At 33.7% G+C, this 19742-nt stretch overlaps 4 protein-coding genes and 1 long non-coding RNA gene across 9 annotated transcripts; all 5 read left to right on the top strand.

Annotated features, from left to right (window-relative positions):
* Nucleotides 1-1493: 1493 nt before the first annotated feature.
* LOC135124020 (uncharacterized) lies at nt 1494-3021 on the top strand. 2 transcript variants are annotated; one of them, XM_064048881.1, is made up of 5 exons: nt 1494-1568; nt 1624-1851; nt 1901-2383; nt 2437-2673; nt 2719-3021. In XM_064048881.1, exons 3-5 carry the CDS (start codon nt 2367-2369, stop codon nt 2951-2953), a joined length of 489 nt encoding a protein of 162 aa, XP_063904951.1. In that variant the 5' UTR covers nt 1494-1568; nt 1624-1851; nt 1901-2366; the 3' UTR covers nt 2954-3021. The 2 variants fall into 2 exon arrangements, with proteins under 2 accessions (XP_063904951.1, XP_063904952.1); XM_064048882.1 differs by having other exon boundaries at nt 1504-1568; nt 1627-1851.
* A 139-nt stretch (nt 3022-3160) lies between these two features.
* On the top strand, nt 3161-3838 carry LOC135124019 (uncharacterized). Of its 4 annotated transcripts, XR_010279738.1 has the most exons (3): nt 3162-3249; nt 3329-3530; nt 3632-3838. It is a non-coding gene; the product is annotated as an uncharacterized LOC135124019 (long non-coding RNA). The 4 variants fall into 4 exon arrangements; XR_010279739.1 differs by having other exon boundaries at nt 3161-3249; nt 3306-3838; XR_010279736.1 differs by having other exon boundaries at nt 3329-3838.
* Nucleotides 3839-8249: 4411 nt separating this feature from the next.
* LOC135124018 (uncharacterized) lies at nt 8250-8927 on the top strand. Its single transcript, XM_064048880.1, has 3 exons — nt 8250-8328; nt 8383-8610; nt 8656-8927. Exons 1-3 carry the CDS (start codon nt 8306-8308, stop codon nt 8879-8881), a joined length of 477 nt encoding a protein of 158 aa, XP_063904950.1. The 5' UTR covers nt 8250-8305; the 3' UTR covers nt 8882-8927.
* A 3789-nt stretch (nt 8928-12716) lies between these two features.
* On the top strand, nt 12717-13432 carry LOC135124017 (uncharacterized). The gene is made up of 3 exons (XM_064048879.1): nt 12717-12733; nt 12783-13022; nt 13076-13432. Exons 1-3 carry the CDS (start codon nt 12720-12722, stop codon nt 13326-13328), a joined length of 507 nt encoding a protein of 168 aa, XP_063904949.1. The 5' UTR covers nt 12717-12719; the 3' UTR covers nt 13329-13432.
* Nucleotides 13433-13522: 90 nt separating this feature from the next.
* LOC135124016 (uncharacterized) lies at nt 13523-14211 on the top strand. The gene is made up of 2 exons (XM_064048877.1): nt 13523-13843; nt 13948-14211. The coding sequence occupies exons 1-2, from the start codon at nt 13626-13628 to the stop codon at nt 14156-14158; spliced, it is 429 nt and encodes a 142-aa protein (XP_063904947.1). The 5' UTR covers nt 13523-13625; the 3' UTR covers nt 14159-14211.
* Nucleotides 14212-19742: the final 5531 nt, after the last annotated feature.

The raw sequence follows: 19742 nt of genomic DNA, 5'->3' as shown, positions 1-19742 counted from the left end.
ATGTATTTATATTAAGAAAAAATTAAAGCCAAAGATTAAGCCCTACCCATACTTGCCCTGATCTAAACAGTAATGCAGTTTCCATTCGTTGGCAGACCTAGGGGCGGAGCCTAATTGCAAAATCCATGTTTCCTTTGAAAAATGTACCATCTTAAACGTGTTTTGAGATTCTAAGAATTAAAAAAATCATACCAACTGAGATGGGGTGAGTGGGCGGGGTTAATATAATTTGTCTTTTTTTCTTAATATACATCGTATTCTTTGAACAACAAGATACTCAAAAAATGTTTTTAATTTCTTGTAAAGAAATAAGTATTTTGCAGTTAAGCTCCGCCCCCTTGGTTCATGGCGAATAAAAAAAATCATTACAATTGAGATAGGGCGGGTGGGCGGGCTTACATTTTGCCTTTTTGTTTTAATATACATATATAGACTTCTTTTCGCAACAAAAAACTTAAAACATGTTTAGAATGGAAAATTTGTATAGGGGAAAAAAGACTCCGTCCCATAATTGCAAAATCCATATTTCCTTGCAAAAATATACCATTGTACCATTGCAGATGTTTTAAGCTTCTTGTTGTGAAAAGATGGCTATGTGTATTAAAAAAAAGGGAAAATATAATGATTTTTTTTTATTCGTCGTAATCCGAGGGGCGGAGCTTAATTGTAAAATCCTTATTTTTCTACGAGAAATTACCATGTGAAATATGTTCTTAAACAATCGTGTTATACAAAGAAAACTAAATGTATTAATTAAAAAAGAAAACCAAAAGAGAAGCTCCACCCATCCGTCTCAATTTCAATCGTGATGAATTTTTCATTCGTTGTCAGACCGAATTTTTTTGGGACACCCCGTGTAAGCAAATCTAAAAAATATTAACGCAGTGATAGATCCCAAGTATAGCCTCATCATATTTTGCACATTTAAGACAGGACTTATTCAGCAAAATTGACGTCATCATTGTTTTTAGGTGGGATGAGCAAATACATTTTGATAAAAAATCTACCATGCTTGTGATAACTTTAAAATCTCCAAGATTTCAAAACATTCGATTTTTCAGTTCCTGACTAAATCAAAGTTTTTTTAATTACCCTGTATTTGCAAATCCAAAAAATATGAATGTAATATTAAGTCACAAGAATATACTCATCATATTTTGGACATTCTGGATAGGATTTATTCGGCAAAATTTTGAGTTGACGTCACAAATTTTTTGAAGGAGATAAGCAAATATATTTTGATTAAAAATTTATTATGCTTATCATAACTTTAAAACATCTGCAAAATTTCAAAGCATTCGCAAAGCAAAAAATAATCATTTCTAATACAATGAAATAAACTCAAAAACAAAATACTTGAACGTAAAAATTCGTCAGTGTAGATAATGTGTAGAAACTGATTTTAAAGGAAATATTAGAAAATTAATTTATTTTTAATGTGATAACAAACTCGTAAATAACATACTTGAACTATAAAATACACAAATAAAATAGGTATTGTGTAGCAGATCTATTTTAAGTGGCTTGTGTAGTAGAAAGATCATGGGGCATAATCACCTGTGTTACTAGTATGTATATTCGTAGGCATATCCTTTTACTTATAAAAAAATCTGCACTCTTTAGCAGCATATTAACTCTAAACCTTTTGGCAACTTCCAAATCAGCCCTAGGCGCCTGCCAATCGGATCAGATTTACTACATTAAGCATCTATATTCAGGCCTTACCGTAGATGCTTCCAACACCACAATTTTAACTATCGAGGTATTTGATGGGTCCGAGAACCAGCAGTTTACATTTACTTGTGCTTCTCAAGCCCCAGGAATATTTTACATTGTGCATGCATCCACCGGGTAAGTACTACGACTTCTTACAATTAAATGAAAACAAGCCCCTTTTTAGAATGGTACTTGACATTCTTTCCAACCACAGCCCGCAGTACATTACTCTAAATAATTTAGAAGGTTTTCTGACACAACAATGGTTTCTTAACGCTGACGGACGGATTACAAATAGTGCCGGGACTGGGCGAACACTAGACGTACATAAGGGAGTGTTCGTTCCAGGAGGATTACTCAAAATCTATCCAGAGAATGATACCCCAGCTCAGTATTTTTTTATTGAAGAAAAAGTATAACTTTGGTTTCCATAAAGTGTGTAGTAATTATTACTTGTTTTATTTTTCTGTGACTGAGAGAACAAAACCACTGACGTACAGCTTACCCCTTTATAGCCTTGGTGGTTCCTTTTTCAACCTCGTTATTTAAGATAAATACTTATCTTATCATTAGCTACACTACTTGAGGTACTGTCACTAGACCTCAGTGAAGAAAAGTTGCTTTTACCGTTATTACTATAACAAGTTAAAATGATAAACCTCCACTGGTACGTACCAACGAACATATACAGAATCAACACCATAAGGTTCTTCGTTACAGCTTGTTAGTTTGTTTTTGTCTGTTATCAACAATCGCGACCAATCGGGCCCAAGATGAATGTCACGAAGACATCCAATACCGCATTGCTACCCAAGGTGACAACAATCTAGTCGTGGATATCACCGACTTGGCTAACGTTAAATTACAACCACTGGACACAGCAAACCAGTTTCAAATATTTCAGTTTCGATGCAGTACCAAAGTAGGGACTTACAAGATCGTTAATCCGGCAACTGGGTAAATTTCTGTAATCTTTGTAACAGTTTCTGATACTTTATTTAGGTTGGTGCTTACTTCCCAATATGCTACACCCAACTTCATCATTGCATCTAAAGATGATGGATCTTTGTTTCAAGACTGGATGGTCAGTACGAAAGGGAACATTGTTAATGTAGCAATTTATGCGCTTTTGTATCCTGAGGATGGTCAGATTGCTGCCGATGTTAATTTACAACTAAAGTTGCTCGACTCATCTGGTGTAGTTTTGCCTGAAAAGTTTGTGTTGGTACCAGTTTGATTACGTTAATCAATTAATATAGATAATTTGTAACAGACTTATTTTGAAATAAAGTACTTGAACTCTAACATCCACAAATAAAATAGATAAAGGGCCGGTTGCATAAACGCAAATCAAATTTAATCTCTGATTAGCTCCATAGTAACGATTGTTATTATCATAGTTACAATTGTTCTTAATCAGAGATTAAATTTGATTTGCGTTTATGCAACCGGTCCAAAGTGTAGCACTTTTTTTAACTGACTTGTGTTGTCGTGTAGTTGAAAAATCATGGGGCATTATCACATCCGTCACTAGTATGTATATTAGATACTTATTTATAAGAAATCTGCGTTCTTTATTGTTACAGTAGCATATTAGCTCTAATCCTTTTAGCAACTTTTAAATCAGTTCTAAACGCCTGCCAGTAGGATCAGATTTACTACATTAAGCATCGATATTCAGGTCTTACTGTAGATGCTTCCAACACCACGGTTTTAACTATCCAAGTATTCGATGGGTCAGCTGACCAGCAGTTTACATTTACTTGTGCTTCTCAAGCACCAGGAATATTTTATATTGTGTATGCCTCTACTGGGTAAGCAATACAATCTTACGACTAGATGGTACTTTTTAGAATGGTAGTAGATATTCTTCCCAACCACAGCCCGCTATTAGTTACTCTAAATAATAATTTAGATGGATCCATGTCACAACTATGGTTTCTCAGCGCTGACGGACGGATTACAAATAATGCCGGGAAAGGGTGGACATTAGACATACATAACGAGGTGTTCGTCCCAGGAGGTTTACTCAAAATCCAACCAGAGAAAGAAGTACAATCTCAGTATTTTTTCATTGAAGAAAAAATATAACTTTTGGTGCAATAAATTGTGTAACATTGTATTTTTTTTTTTTGTTTTTCAAGTGTCAACAAAAATTGGGTCGCTGTAACCCAATATGGTGGATCAGCGTACCAAGCCCGATTAGTTAGTTCGTAAGGAGATATTTTTAATCTTGGATTTTATCCAGCTGTGGGTCCTGAGGGTAACGATGATGATATTTCTGCCAGTCTTAATTTAGAACTGAGAATCAATGTAACTACTCTAACTTCGTGTGTATTGTGTACATTGGTGTCAGTTTGACTACATTATCAGTGGATTCTGAGTTCTAAAGGAACTCAGTTTTATAACAAGCCGCCAGGACCAGCCGTAGTCATCTATTGTTAAGAAAATTAACTTTTACGCAATGAGGTACTATCATAAGACCGAATTAAAACTGGGGAACTATAATATTTTTACTCCACTCAGGATCCTGAATTCAATACACATGATTAAGTATAAGTAGCTAAGTATATCTACTACTTATCCCAGAAAGGAGGTGTTTTAAAAAAGCCCTACGCCCAGTAACTTCTCCCTTCATTGTTTGCTCGAAAAAAGTGCTCGTATATGTTTTCATTTGCCGAGAGATTATTTTCAAAATATATTTATAATAAAAATATGCAAGTCTTGGTGATGACAAATGTACTCCTAATAAATTATTAAAGTACATAAAAAATAGAAACAAATTTTATTTATTTAAAAAAAATGTCTCGCAAAGGCAGGTTCCTCTTTCTTCTTGAATCAATTAGTTCGGGCAATAATGCGCCAAAGCAAAATCTGCCAAGTTTATCTGCCATCTTTTTACATATATTTTTTCGTCTTTATAAATTTTTTCTATATTTATTCCTTTGGGTGTCCATACAACAAAATAAACTTGTGAAATACCCGTAACAAGCATTTGTCCCTGGAGTTGAAAGTTGTAATCATGATTTTTTTTAGTTTCAGTTCTCTGTCTGTCAATGTACAAAATTTGATTATTTTTTTTCTAACCACTTCTTCGGGAGACAAATCTTGCGATTTTGAAGGCCAATTAATTTCGACTAATGCACTCCTATCCTCTAGAACCCTGTCTGGACTACCAGCTAAGTAAGGAAATTGTTTTGAAATAAGCAAGCCACACCGTTCAGTTTTTATATTTTTATTTATTTCAAAACACTTGACAGCTTTTTCCTCACTTTGCTGTCCATAGTATGTATGACTGTTACCTCTAAATGTACTGTACAACAGAGACTCCACAGTTTTAGCTATTGCTGTAGTCGCTCTAAGTTTGTTAATACGTCCAAAATTTGAAGCCGTAACCCTAATTTCTCTTGCTTTTGCCCAAATGTGTCTGTTGCCTAGTGTCTATTTCAATTTGGTCTAAATTCAAAGATAATTTTCTCAAAAAAACCTCTTTGGCTGTCACAAATGTTTCTACATCCATGACAGGATTTTCTAAAAAATATTTAAACCATAATCGCAGTCGGGATCAGCATACGTAAATTTTTTTACGACATATTTTTTTACAAATACTTTGTCTAAGACGAGCTTGTTTTATAGACGAACAATATTTTTTTGTTATTAAACCAGGACCGTTTTAATCACAATATATTTACTTATCCCCTCTAAAAAATTGATGACGTCACCTCAAAATTTTGCTGAATAAATCCTATCTAAATTGTACAAAATATGATGAGTCTCTTCTTGTGATTTAACATTCCATTCATGTTTTTTGGATTTGCATATACCTGACCCCAAAAATTAATGAATGCGTAAATTTATTTTATTGATTTAATCAGGAACTACAAAACCGAATGCTTTGAAATCTAATGTGAAAAAAAAACATAATAGACATGCAGTCGTCACGTTTCCGATAGCGAGGGAAGTACTGTCTAAACTCTTTAGACCGATTTTTTTGTTTTCCCATTTTTCCATTTCTCAATTTTTCAATGTTTCAGTTTGGGATTTTTTCACTGTTTCGATTCTTTAATTTTCCTTCCATTTTTAGGTTTTTCAATATTTCAGCTTTGGAATTTTGCAATATTTCGTTTCTTCAATTTTTCAAATTTTTGATATTGTGTTTTCTCGGTTTTTAAATTTTTGGATATTTTAATTTTTCAGTTTTTAAAGTTTTAGGTTTTTAAATTTCTCACTATCTCGACTTTTCGATTTTTCAGTTCCATGATTTTTCAATTTGTCGATTTTTTTAATTTTAGATTTTTTGTTCTCGATCATTCAATTTTCTGAGTTTTCAGGCTTAGATTTTTGTTGTTGTTCAATTCTTGGATTTTTAAAATTTTTGTTTTTTAAATTTTCCTATTTATCAACTTACTGGGATTTCAATGTTTTGATTTTTTGATTGTTCAATTTCTCGATTTTTTGAATTTTTAGTTTTTGATACGATTTTTTTTTTCAAAAATTTTCAGTTTTTCAATTTATTAACTTTACGATATTTCAGTTTTACGATTTTAAATTTTTTTTATTTTTCAGTTTTCAATTTTTGACGTTTCTAAATTTTTCGATTTTTCAATTTTTCGATCAACTGATTTTTTGATTTTCCCATTTCTCTATTTCTTTGATTTTTCAATTCTTTCTTCAATTGTGATTTTTCGATGTTTCGATTTCTGGATTTTTCAATGTTTCAGTTTTGGATTTTTTCACTTTTCCGATTCTTCAATTTTCTTTCCATTTTTCAGTTTTTCGAGATTTCAGTTTTGAATTTTTTAACTTTTTCGATTTTTCAATTTTCCTTCCATTTTTCAGTTTTTCAGTATTTCAGTTCTGAAATTTTGCAATGTTTCGATTTTTCGGTTTTTCAATTTTTCGATAGGTATTTTAATTTTTCAATTTTTAAGTTCTAGATGTTCCGTTAATTTTTTTGTTTTCCTTGATGTTTTGATTTCTCGATTATTCGATTTTTCAAGTTCTCGGTTTAGATTTTTTGGTTTTCCAATTCTTCGATTTTTAAATTGTTTAATTTTTAGATTGTTCAATTTCTCGATTTATAGATTATTAAGTTTTCGATTTTTCAATTTTGGTGTAATTTGAAAACGGTATTAATAATACAATTAGGCGAATAAACTAATAGACGGGCTTGATAAGCCTTGTTTGCTCTACAGTGTCTAAATTGTGTTTGAATAATATAATAATTATCTCGAATATTAAAATTAATATGTCAAAAGAATACGAGAAATGATTATTCTGTGCTGAAGGTATGTTGTGGGCCGCCTGTCATAAATTATCATTATTCTGCATTATTGGCTTACGACGCTTTTATGACCCACGTCCAGTAGTCGTCTATCCCAGCGCGTCAGGTAGATTACAAGAAGAATTGCTGGTTGCGTTTAAGGCAACAAGTGGCGCCCAATTCAAACTTGTCTCTCGTCTAACGTTCCCCCTTAAGGGCTAGGTAGTGCAGACTTGCTGGCAGTGAGTATGCGTATTGTTACTGGGAATGTAAATACATGTCCTTGGAGATTCTACTGTGGTACCTGAAACAACAGTACCATTTAAATTGCTCAACCTCGCGATCATCTCCACCTGGTCAGCAGTCAAGTTACCAAGTGGATGCTGTACATCAATCACAGCTACACGGAGATGACTTGCAGCTACCTCGCTGTAGCTATGTTCTTTAGAGGTGGTCTCCTACCTCCTCATCCTCTTTTTCTTTTGCGCTATCGGAGGTGTGGAGACAAATCCATCCTAGGTTTTCGATCTCTTCCAACCCCTGGTTAAATACATTTGCAGAACTATCTATATTTACAACATTCGGCTTAGACGCGGCAATGCACGCGAGAATTCCAGTAATACGTCTGATTGGGGGTACCCATAAATGAAGTCTTGGAAAAACCCATCCTCATTACTAGAAAAGGTCGGTACTTATTTACCTGTACACTGCCAATAACCAACTGCATTAAAATTATGTTAAAATTAAGATTTCACTTAACATTAAAATATGCAATGAATGCAAAAAAATAGTGAAATATGCAGAATATGCAAAAATATGCATTTTACATATTATCTGAGCCTTATTTATTACAATAGACACATTATTCTGAACCCGAAAAAGGAATATTATGGATCCAAGTAGTGTAACTGTCTACATTCCCTCTCCGTTTTCCAACAATAATTATTTTGCACAGTTAATTTCGTTCTAAGTTGTATTCCACTTGAGTTCTTTCTATATGTCACGGGAATAACGAAACTGACTTTTTTCCGTTCTAAGTGCTATTGTTATTGTTAACAATTATTGCTTAAAAATCACTGTTAAGAGAGGAAAAAACGTTATCAATCGTTGAGAATCATAATTGTTGTCTCTGTAAACAACTACAGAATTTTTTTTCACAGTGAAACATAATATTTTATTACGAAATCTTACTTAGCCGCATTTTCAAAGCTTTAAACACTTGTCATTTTTTCTTTCAAACCACTTATATATAGCTCCGTTTCAAAAATGTTTTTCATTGTGCTTGATACATCGACTAACGCTAGCACAGAAATCACGAAATTGAAAATGAATTTCCTCAAAACCCCCAGGTATGTACAATTCTTTCAAACCAGTTTTTATTTACTACGTAACTAAACTCACAGTTGCAGTGTTCTACTGCTAATACTTTCTGCAAACGTTCTCCCATCAACGAGTCTATGTCTTTTTGACAAACGCTACATCATAAGAAGCCGAACAACAAATCTGGTCTTAGATAGTACTTCGCAAAGAGTCACCCTAACAGCATTCACTGGGTACAATCCACAACTATGGTGTGTCGAGACCACTGCCACTTCAGGCATTTCTAACATCCTCAGTTTTGATCCACTTGAGTAAGGGACAACCTTTTTGTCACAAAAAATGATTTTTCTTTGTAGTCTTGCTCTTGATGCTGACATAATTGGCACAGGGCACTCTGTTTTCCTCAACCGCAGAGACCACGTTGCGATCTCCGAAGAATGGGCTGTTAATTTTGACGGGACTATTACTAACGTCGGTGCAAATTTGTGTTTGGATGGGTTAAATGGTGACCTTACTGTGGGAACGAGTCTGCAATTGAATGACTGCGCAAATAGCGAAAAGTGGATTTTGCAAGAACAATAGCAACTATATTGTGGTTTACAATAAAATCTATTTTCTGTTATGCTAACTAAGAGTGATTATTTAATCCTAAGTTAATTTCGGGCGTTCTCGACGTTCTAGTATTGCAAACCATTCGTAAATTTCCACAGTGAGTACCTAGCTATCATCAATCAACGAGAGTAAGATTAGTCTGTTAAATGTTGTCATTCTAATCTGACACATATGTTTTCAACATATGGTACCATCAATTTGACAATCAAAGTAGTAAATACAAAGGAACCATCAATTTTCTCAAGTCAAGATTTTAAGATAGATCCTCTAAATTTCTGAAAGATGATTGATAATAATACACTGACGATTTGTCCAGATGTAACCAGTATATATACAGAAACAAACCAGACCAAGTCACTAAACGTAAAAAATGGCCCGGTACTCGTCGCTGATCAGCTTGTAAGTACCTAACCAAACCAAAATTTGCACCAACTTAGTACCTTCTGCAGATCATCGTTCCTTTTTCTTTTGGTGAACTTCTGTAACATAAACTCAGTGACCAGCGATTGTAGCAGCTTGGATCAGTACTTCGGCATAAAAATTTTCTACTCCACTAATGTGTTACAAGCCACTAAAGACGGGGTAATCGTTGCAGAAGCCGATGGTACTTTCAATATTTTGAGTAAAAGCAGCGGGTATGTTTGAGGGCTGCTAGTGTTTCGTTTTAGGAAAAGTTTAAAAACACCTTCAGAGCTCCTAATGTTCCGTTTACTAAAAAGTTTAAAAGAATCTTCGGGATTTCTGGTGTTGCGTTCTCGAAAAAGTTTAAAAGAATCTTGAAGATTCCTGATGTTTCGTCCTAGAAAATGTTCAAAAAATCTTGAGGGCTTCTGATGTTTCGGCTTCGTAAAAGTTTAAAAGAATCTTGAGGGCTTTTGGTGTTTCATTTTCGAAAGAGCTTAAAAATCTTGAAGGCTCCTAGTGTTTCGTTTTAACAAAAGTTTATAAGAATCTTTAGGGAGTTCAAAAGAATCTTGGCGGCTCCTCGTGTTTTTAATTTGAAAAAGTTTAAGAAAATCTTGAGGGCTCCTGGTGTTTCATTTTAGAAAAGTTTAAAAGAGTCTTTAGGGGGTTCACAAGAATCTTGGGGGCTCCTCCTGTTTTGTTTTTGAAAAAGTTTAAAATAATCTTGAGGGCTTCTGCTGTTTCGTTTTGAAAAAGTTTACAAGTATTGAGGGCTCCTGGCGTTTCATTTTCAAAAAAATTCCAAGAATCTTAAGAGCTTCTGGTGTTTCGTTTTCGAAAAAGTTCGAAAGAACCTTGAGGACCCCTCTTGTCTTCTTTTCGAAAAAGTTTATTAGAATCTTTCAAGCTCTTGGCGTTTCGCTTTCGAAAGACCTTAAAAAAATATTGAAGGCTGCTAATGTTTCGTTTTCGAAAAAGTTTAAGATAATCTTGAAACTTCCTGGTGTTTCATTTAAGCAAAAGTTTAAAAGAATCTTGAGGGCTTCTTGTATTTCATTTTCGAAAAAACTTAAAAGAATCTTTAGAGAGCTCAAAAGACTCTTGAGAGCTCCTCGTGTTTCGTTGTTGAAAAAGTTTAAGATAATATTGAGGGCTCCTGGTGTTTCATTTTCAAAAATTTTAAAAGAATCTTTAGGGAGTTTAAAAAAAGCTTGAAGGCTCCTCTTACTTTGTTTTTGAAGAAGTTCAAGATAATATTGTGGGCTCCTTGTGTTTTGTTTTTTAGAAAAAGTTTAAAATAATCTTGAGGGCTCGTGGTGTTTCATTTTCAAAAAAATTCAAAAGAATGTTAAATTTAATTTTAATTTAATTTAATTTAATTTTATTGATTAACGCTACCCAACAGGCCGGGGGCCCAATTACAGGGTAACGGGGGACATAGACAACACCCAGAGCAGGGCGGGAATCGAACCCACGACCCAAGGTGTGGCAGGCAAGCGCGATGCTACCTAACCCACCCGGGTCCTCAAAAAACTGGTGTTTGGTTTTCGAAAAAGTGTAAAAGAATCTTCAGAGCTCCTGATGGTTCGTTCTCGAAGGAGTTTCAAAGAATCTTGAGGGCTTCCAGTGTTTCATTTTTAAAAAAGCTCGAAAGAATCTTGAGAGCTCCTAGTGTTTCATTTTCGAAAAAGTTTAATGGAATATTTAGGGAGTTCCAAAAATTCTTGGGAACTCCTCGTGTTTTGCTTTTGAAACAGTTTAAGATAATCTTGAAGGCTGCTGGTGTTTCGTTTTAGAAAAAATTTAAAAGAATCTTGAGGGCTTCTGGTGTTTCATTTTCGAAAAAGCTTAAAAGAATCTTTAGGGAGCAGCTCAAAAAACTCTTGAGAGCTACTCGTGTTTTGTTTTTAAAAAATTTTAAGATAATCTTGAAGGCTCCTGGTATTTCGCTTTTGAAAAAGCTTAAAAAAATCTTGAGGGCTCCTAGTGTTTCGATTTCGAAACAGTTTCAAAGAATCTTGAGGGCTCCTGGTGTTTCATTTTCAAAAAAAGTCAGAAGAAGCTTAACAGCTGCTCGTGTTTTGTTTTCGAAAATGTTAAAAGAATCTTGAAGGTTCCTAATGTTTCGTCTTAGAAAATGTTTAAAAAAATCTTGAGGGTTTCTAGTGTTTCATTTTCGAAAAAGCTTAAAAGAATCTTGGGGGCTCCTAGTGTTTCGTTTTAGAAAATGTGTAAAAAAATCTTGAGGGTTTCTAGCGTTTAATTTTTGAAAAAGCTTAAAAAATTTTGAAGGATGTGTTTTTTTTTTTTTTTTTGAAAAAAGCTCAAGATAATCTTCAAGACTCCGGGTGTTTCATTTTCAAAAAAATTTATAGGAATCTCAAGAGCTCCTGGTATTTTGTTTTCGAAAAATTTCGAAAGAACCTTGCGTGCTCCTTGTGTTTTTTTTGTAAAAAGTTTAAAATACTTTTCAGAGCTCCTAGTATTTGGTTTTTGAAAATGTTTAAAAGAATCTTTAGGGCTCCTAGTGTTTCGTTTCCGAAAGAGTTTCAAAGAATCTTTAGGGAGTTCAAAAGAATCTTGTGGGCTCTTCCTGTTTTGTTTTTGAAAAGGTTTAAGATAATCTTGAGAGCTTTTGGTGTTTCATTTTCAAGACTCCCGGTGCTTCGTCTTCGAAAAATTCAAATGAGTCTTAAGAAAAATTAAATTTTACAAGAATCTTGAAGACTGCTGTTGTTCGCTTAAAAGAATCTTGAAGGCCCGTAGTGTTTCGTTTTAGAAAATGTTTAAAAGAATCTTGAGGGCTACGGGCGTTTCATTTTCGAAAGTTTCAAAGAAACCTTAGGGAGTGCAAAAAAATCTTGAGGGCTCCTCGTGTTTTGTTTATGAAAAAGTTTAAGATAATCTTGAGGGTTCCTGGTGTTTCATTTTCAAAAAAATCAAAAGAATCTTAAGAATTCCTGGTGTTTCGTTCTCGAAAGAACTTAAAAAAATCTTGAAGTCACTAGTGTTTCATTTCCGAAAAAGCTTAAAAAGATCTTGAGGGCTCCTAGTGTCTCGATTTCGAAAAAGTTTCAAAGAATCTTTAGGAAGTTCAAAAGAAACTTAACGGCGGTTTGGATAATTTCGCTTTGGATATACCCAGGTCTGATTATTCAGTAGGAAATTACCTGCAGCTGGCGGATCGATTTGACGATGATAACATTGATAATGAGAAGTTTATTTTCCAGTACTAATACCCGGAAGAGGTTTAATAAAGGTTAAATTATATCTAAGTTTTATTTATTTTCTGGGTTAAAACTACTCCCCGTCATAACTATAAAACGATATCAGTTTTACAACTTTGCGCAAATTCTAGAACCATGAAATTATCAGTTGATTTTGTTGTTTTATATGTTCTGAAATGCAGTTGTTACTGTAAGTATCTGTCATTATTTATTTCCTAATCTTACTTCGGCTTCCACAGAACTAGCCATCTGGTGCTAGCTGCCATCAGTCAGATTGGTACCACCAAATTTGACACCAATTGCACTTCCGTGGATAAATATTTTAGTATAAGACCTCTGCACTCCTCTCTTGTTTTAGACGCTACAGACGACCTTAACATCACGCTCCAGCCTTTCGTAAATTCAGATCCACAACTCTGGAGATTGCTACCTTCTGAAAAACTTGGAACGTTTTATATTAACAGCAAAGTTCATCCACGGTAAAATAACTTTGACTAATTTAGTTGCAAAATTCTGTCATTGAGCCTTCCAGCGCTTTTCTTGCTTCTGTAGCTGTAATGGTCGGAAATTATCCAGTGGACGTAAGAGCGGCTATTTTCAGTACCGATCATCCTGTGAGCTGGTTTATTAATTCAGATGGTACCATTGTAATGTTGACAACATTTGACGAAAATGCTTTGGATGTGCCTAATTCCGACTATTCAGTTAACAATCAGGTGCAATTGCGGAATCGGGACGAGAAGGAGTACTTTGAAAACAAAAAATTTGTTTTGGATCCTCGCTAAATGAAATTGATTATAATTTTAACACAGCTTTGTTTATTCATTCACTCCACAATGTTGACGATTTTAGAACAAGATTAGAGATTACATGATTTGAAATAATAAAATTCCTTATGAAAGATAAACACACAACAGAAAATTTGGATAAGGTTATCAGTGTTGATTCTCGTACTCATCAGTGAGTACTAGAACTATCATCTTCCTAGTAGCAGCAATGGTTTACTTTAAGCGGTTGAGTAGAAATCATCATTAAAAACATCTGCTTATTAGTTTGAATTTGTTACGTTACTTTTATGGCTCATGGTGTTCGTACTTTTCCCGGCAATACCGGCAATAGATTGCAATACAGGACAAATATACACATTGCGGGCCCCAGGCATCAACTATATGACAATAGATTGTTCTGATCCAAATCATGTCAAAATTCAAGAAGATACCGCCAATAAAGCAGCACAGAGGTGGACGATTAAATGTGGAAGTACTACGAACTTGTTCTATCTAGTTAATGTTATTAACGGGTATTGCATTTTATTAATTATTATTAAGTTATGACAACGTACGTTAAAAATGCGAAAACTGTCTGTTGTTTTAAAAGCTAATTGCGTTTATATTGCTGCACCAGGTATGTGTTGAATGTGAATCGTACAGCGCCTCACTACGCTATAGTCTCTGAAAAAGACGGCTCACTATGGCAACAGTGGGAGATCCCTTCGAACACTTTTATCAATGGGGCTATGAGAACTTCTCTGGCTGTTAATGGCAGTTCTGATAGGGCCGGAGAAGCACTTTTTCTTTCCACAAGTGCACAAATTTGGCAATTTATAGAAGCGTAAAACTGACTACAGAATATATATATGTACAAGCAAATGTATAAAACGAAAAAATAAGTAAGTAAAATATTTCAAGTAGTCTGATTAGTTTTGATTGTCCTTATCGATGTCACGATTTGATCTTACATTTTTTGTATTATTATCGTGTATAACGTTGTCACAATGATAACAGCGATAACTTATAGTAGACACAAAAATAAACAAGAAATCATAGCAGAGGAAGATTTCAACTATTACTTTCAATGTCTGTCCATACTAAATCGACCGAGCGAATTTTTAAATTTTTTATTGTAATAATATAACACACAACACGCACCATTAATACAGAGGTACTGAGAAATTGAGATTTTTGAAAAGTTGCCTAAAAATCCTCAAACAATTCTGGGAAATATATCTCGAGGCAATTCGAAGAACATAAACTATTCTTGGTTCTGAACCAACATTTTGGAAAAATTTCGTTAAAAAAAATTGTCGGAATGAACCCGAAAATATTTAACTTCTTCACGTCAAAAAAGGTATTTCGGTAATTTTCTAAGAACTCTCGAAAAATGCTTAAAAAATTTGAGATGTTTTAAAAAGTTGTCTAAAAATCTTCAAAAATTTCTGGGGAATGTATCTCGAGCAGCTGATTTTTATTCGAAAATCATAAAATGTTAATGGTTCCAGATAACAATGTTCTAAAAATTTTCGTTGAAAATAAAATTTTTATTTCAAAAATTGTCATTATTAATTTAATCGATTTCGGAAAAATCTAGTTTTTGGAAGCAATGAAGGCGAAAATAACATCTCATCTACTACAGTCTATTTACAAGAAAATAAGAAAATGTCGTTGGGTAATTATTAGGTTCTTGAGGGCTTCTGGTGCTTTTTTTTTCGAAAAAGTTTTTATAAGAATTTTGAGGGCTCCTAGTGAGAAAGTTTAAAAGAATCTTGAGAGCTTCTGGTGTTTCGTTTTAGAAAATGTTTAAAAGAATCTTAACATTTTCTGGTGTTTTATTTTCAAAAAAAATTAAAAGAATCGTAAGAGCTCCTGGTGTTTCGTTTTCGAAAAAGTTCAAAAGAGCCTTGAGGGCTCCTGGTGTTTTGTTTTCGAAAAAGATTAAAAGCTTCTGAGTGTTCCATTTCTGAAAAAGTTTAAAAAATCGTAAGAACTACTGGTGTTTCATTTTTGAAACAGTTCGAAAGAACCTTGAGGTCTCCTCGTGCTTTGTTTTTGAAAAAGTTTAAAAGAATCTTCAGAGTTCCTGGTGTTTCGTTCTCGAAAAAGTTCAAAAGATCCTTGAGGGCTCCTGGTGTTTTGTTTCCGAAAAATTTTAAAAGAAATTTGGGAGCTCCTGATGTTAACAAAAGCTTAGAAGAATTTTGAGAGCTCGGAGTGTTTCGTTTTAGAAAATGTTTAAAAGCTTCTGAGTGTTCCGTTTTTGAAAAAGCTTGAAAAATGTTAAGAACTCCTGGTGTTTCATTTTTGAAACAGTTCGAAAAAACCTTGAGGTCTCCTCGTATTTTGTTTTTGAAAAAGTTTAAAAGAATCTTCAGAGCTCCTGGTGTTTCGTTCTCGAAAAAGTTCAAAACATCCTTGAGGGCTCCTGGTGTTTTGTTTTCGAAAAATTTTAAAAGAAACGTGGGTGCTCCTGATGTTAACAAAAGCTTAAAAGAATTTTGAGAGCTCGGAGTGTTTCGTTTTAGAAAATGTTTAACAGCTTCTGAGTGTTCCGTTTTTGAAAAAGGTTAAAAATCTTAAGAACTCTTGGTGTTTCATTTTTGAAACAGTTCGAAAGAACCTTGATGTCTCCTCGTGTTTTGTTTTTGAAAAAGTTTAAAAGAATCTTCAGAGCTCCTGGTATTTCGTTCTCGAAAAAGTTCAAAAGATCCTTGAGAGTTCCTGGTGTTTTGTTTTCGAAAAATGTTAAAAGAAACTTGGGAGCTCCTGATGTTAACAAAAGCTTAAAAGAATTTTGAGAGCTCGGAGTGTTTCGTTTTAGAAAATGTTTAAAAGCTTCTGAGTGTTCCGTTTTTGAAAAAGCTTAAAAAATGTTAAGAACTGCTGGTGTTTCATTTTTGAACCAGTTCGAAAGAACCTTGAGGTCTCCTTGTGTTTTGTTTTTGAAAAAGTTTAAAAGAATATTCAGAGCTCCTGGTCTTTCATTCTCGAAAGAGCTTAAAAATCTTGAAGACTCCTAGTGTTTTGTTTTAGAAAATGTTTAAAAGAATATTCTGGGCTTCTAGTGTTCCATTTTCGAAAAAGCTTCCGTTTTAGGAAAAGCTTCAAAGAATCTTTAGGGAGTTCACAAGAATCTTGAGAGCTGTTCTTGTTTTGTTTTTGAAAAAGTTTAAGATAATATTGACAGCTCCTGGTGTTTCGTTTTCAAAAACTTTAAAAGAATCTTTAGGGAGGTCAAAAAAAGCTTGAAGGGTCCTCTTATTTTGTTTTTGAAGAAGTTTAAGACAATATTGTGGGCTTCTTGTGTTTTGTTTTAGAAAAAGTTTAATAGAAATTTGAGGGCTCGTGGTGTTTCATTTTTAAAAAAATTCAAAAGAATGTTAAAAACTGGTGTTTGGTTTTCGAAAAAGTTCCAAAGAACCTTGAGGGCTCCTCGTCTTTCATTTTTGAAAAACTTGAAATAATCTTGAGAGCTCCTAGTGTTTCATTTGCGAAAAAGTTTATAAAGAATCTTTGGGGAGTTCAAAAAACTGTTGAGAACTCCTCGTGTTTTGTTTTTGAAAAAGTTTAAGATAATCTTGAATGCTGCTGGTGTTTCGTTTTAGAAAAAATTAAAAGAATTTTCAAGACTACTAGTGTTTCATTTTCAACAAAAATCAAAAGAATCTCAAAAGCTCCTGGTGTTTTTTTTTAAAGTTCAAAAGAACCTTGAGTGCTCCTGGTGTTTTGTTTTTGAAAAAGTTTAAAAGACTCTTCAGAGCTACTGGTATTTCGTTTTCGAAAGAGCTTCATTGGTCCTAGTATTTGGTTTTTGAAAATGTTTAAAAAAATCTTGAGGGCTTCTGAAGTTTCATTTTCAAAAAAGCTTAAACGAATCTTGAGGGCTCCTAGTGTTTCGTTTTCGAAACAGTTTCAAAGAATCCTTAGGGAGTTCAAAAGAATCTTGAGGGATCCTCCTGTTTTGTTTTTCAAAAGGTTTAAGATAATCTTGAGGACTGCTAGTGTTTCGTCTAAGAAAATGTTTAAAAAATTTTGGGGACTCCTGGTGCTTCGTCTTCGGAAAATTCAAATGAGTCTGAAGAACTCCTGATGTTTCGTCTTGGAAAAATTTTACAAGAATCTTGAGGACTGCTGTTGTTCGCCTTAGAAAAAGTTTAAAAGGGCCTTGAGGGTTCCTGGTGTTTTATTTTCAAAAAAATTTCAAAAGAATTTTAACAGCTCTTGGTGTTCTGTTTTCGCAAAAGTTCGAAACAACCTTGAGGGCTTCTCGTGTTTTGTTCTCGAAAAAGTTTTAAAAAATCTTCAGAGCTTCTGGTATTTCATTCTTGAAAGAGCTTAAAAGAATCTTGCAGGCCCGTAGTGTTTCGTTTTAGAAAATGTTTAAAAGAATCTTGAGGGCTTCTGGTGTTTCATTTTTGAAAGTTTCAAAGAATCCTTAAGGAGGTCAAGAGAATCTTCTGGACTCCTCGTATTTTGTTTTTGAAAAAGCTTAAGATAATCTTGAAGGCTTTTGGTGTTCCATTTTCAAAAAAATTCAAAAGAATCTTAAGAACTCCTGGTGTTTCGTTCTCGAAAGAACTTAAAAGAATCTTGAAGTCACTAGTGTTTCATTTTCGAAAAAGCTTAAAAAAATCTTGAGGGCTTCTAGTGTTTCGTTTTCGAAAAAGTTTCAAAAAATCTTTAGGAAGTTCAAAAGAACCTTAAGGGCTCCTCATCTTTTGTTTTTGAAAAAGTTTAAGATAATCTTGAGGGCTCCTGGTGTTTCGTCTTCAAAAAACTTTAAAAGAATCTTGAGGGTTCCTGGTGTTTCACTTTCAAAAAAATTCAAAAGAAGCTTAAGAGCTGCTGGTGTTTTGTTTTCTAAGATGTTAAAAGAATCTTGAAGGTTCCTAATGTTTCGTCTTAGAAAATGTTTAAAAGAATCTTGAGGGTTTCTAGTGTTTCATTTTTGAAAAATCTTAAAAAATCTTGAAGGCTCCTAGTGTTTTTTTTTTAAAGCTTAAGATAATATTCAGGACTCCTGGTGTTTCATTTTCAAAAAAATTCAAAAGAATCTCAAAAGCTCCTGGTGTTTCAAAGAATCTTTAGGGAGTTCAAAAGAGTCTTGAGGACTCCTCCTGTTTTGTTTTTGAAAAGGTTTAAGATAATCTTGAGAACTCCTAGTGTTTCGTCTTAGAAAACGTTTAAAAAATTTTGAAGACTCCTGGTGCTTCGCCTTCAAAAAATTCAAATGAGTCTGACGAACTCCTGATGTTTCGTCTTGGAAAAATTTTACAAGAATCTTGAGGACTGATGTTGTTCGCCTTAGAAACAGTTTAAAAGGATCTTGAGGGTTCCTGGTGTTTTATTTACAAAAAAATTTCAAAAGAATTTTAACAACTCTTGGTGTTTTGTTTCGCAAAAGTTCGAAACAACCTTGAGGGCTCCTCGTGTTTTGTTCTCGAAAAAGTTTAAAAAAATCTTCAGAGCTTCTGGTATTTCATTCTTGAAAGAGCTTAAAAGAATCTTGAATGCCCGTAGTGTTTCGTTTTAGAAAATATTTAAAAGAATCTTGAGGGGTTCTGGTGTTTTATTTTCAAAAGTTTCAAAGAATCCTTAAGGAGTTCCAAGAGAATCTTGAGGGCTCCTCGTATTTTGTTTTTGAAAAAGCTTAAGATAATCTTGAGGGCTTTTGGTGTTTCATTTTCAAAAAAATAATAAAGAATCTTAATAATTCCTGGTGTTTCGTTCTCGAAAGAACTTAAAAGAATCTTGAAGGCACTAGTGTTTCATTCTCGAAAAAGCTTAAAAATATCTTGAGGGCTCGTAGTATCTCGATTTCGAAAAAGTTTCAAAGAATCTTTAGGATGTTCAAAAGAAACTTAAGGGCTCCTCGGCTTTTGTTTTTGAAAAAGTTTAAGATAATCTTAAGAGCTCCTGGTGTTTCATTTTCAAAAAAATTCAAAAGAATCTTAAGAATTCGCTGGTGTTTCGTTCTGGAAAGAACTTAAAAGAATCTTGAAGGCTTCTAGTGTTTCATTTCCGAAAACACTTTAAAAAATCTTGAGGGCTCCAAGTGTGTCGTTTTCCAAAATGTGTAAAAGAATATTTAGGGTGTTCAAAAGAATCTTGAGGGCTTCTCGTGTTTTGTTTTTGGAAAAGTTTAAGATAATCTTGAGGACTCCTGATGTTTCGTCTTCAAAAAACTTTAAAAGAATATTGAGGGCTTCTGGTGTTTCACTTTCAAAAAAATTCTAAAGAATCTTAAGAGTTCTTGGTGTTTCGTTTTCGAAAAAGTTTGAAAAAACCTTAAGGGCTCCTCATGTTTTTTTGTCGAAAAAGTTTCAAAGAAACTTCAGAGCTCCTGGTGCTTCGTTTTCCAAAAAGTTGAAAAGAATCTTTATGGAGTTCAAAAGAATCTTGAGGGCTCCTCGTGTTTTGATTTTG

This window comes from Zophobas morio, unplaced genomic scaffold (genome assembly GCF_036711695.1).
Source record: "Zophobas morio isolate AGI-343-1 ecotype UQ-CSIRO unplaced genomic scaffold, CSIRO_AGI_Zmor_V1 ptg000007l, whole genome shotgun sequence".
NCBI classification, from domain to species: domain Eukaryota; kingdom Metazoa; phylum Arthropoda; class Insecta; order Coleoptera; family Tenebrionidae; genus Zophobas; species Zophobas morio.
This window is presented reverse-complemented; position numbering and strand designations above follow the sequence as displayed.

Excerpts from the sequence above, each read along its gene's own strand:
- LOC135124020 (XM_064048881.1), top strand. Across the intron at positions 2,674-2,718 it reads ATCGTTAATCCGGCAACTGG|GTTGGTGCTTACTTCCCAAT; the intron begins GTAAATTTCTGT and ends TACTTTATTTAG.
- LOC135124018 (XM_064048880.1), top strand. The coding sequence starts at position 8,306 with ATGAATTTCCTCAAAACCCCCAG. Across the intron at positions 8,329-8,382 it reads AATTTCCTCAAAACCCCCAG|TTGCAGTGTTCTACTGCTAA; the intron begins GTATGTACAATT and ends CTAAACTCACAG. Across the intron at positions 8,611-8,655 it reads CTCAGTTTTGATCCACTTGA|TCTTGCTCTTGATGCTGACA; the intron begins GTAAGGGACAAC and ends TTTTCTTTGTAG.
- LOC135124017 (XM_064048879.1), top strand. Across the intron at positions 13,023-13,075 it reads AACAGCAAAGTTCATCCACG|CGCTTTTCTTGCTTCTGTAG; the intron begins GTAAAATAACTT and ends TGAGCCTTCCAG.
- LOC135124016 (XM_064048877.1), top strand. The coding sequence starts at position 13,626 with ATGGTGTTCGTACTTTTCCCGGCAATACCGGCAATAGATTGCAATACA. Across the intron at positions 13,844-13,947 it reads CTAGTTAATGTTATTAACGG|GTATGTGTTGAATGTGAATC; the intron begins GTATTGCATTTT and ends TTGCTGCACCAG.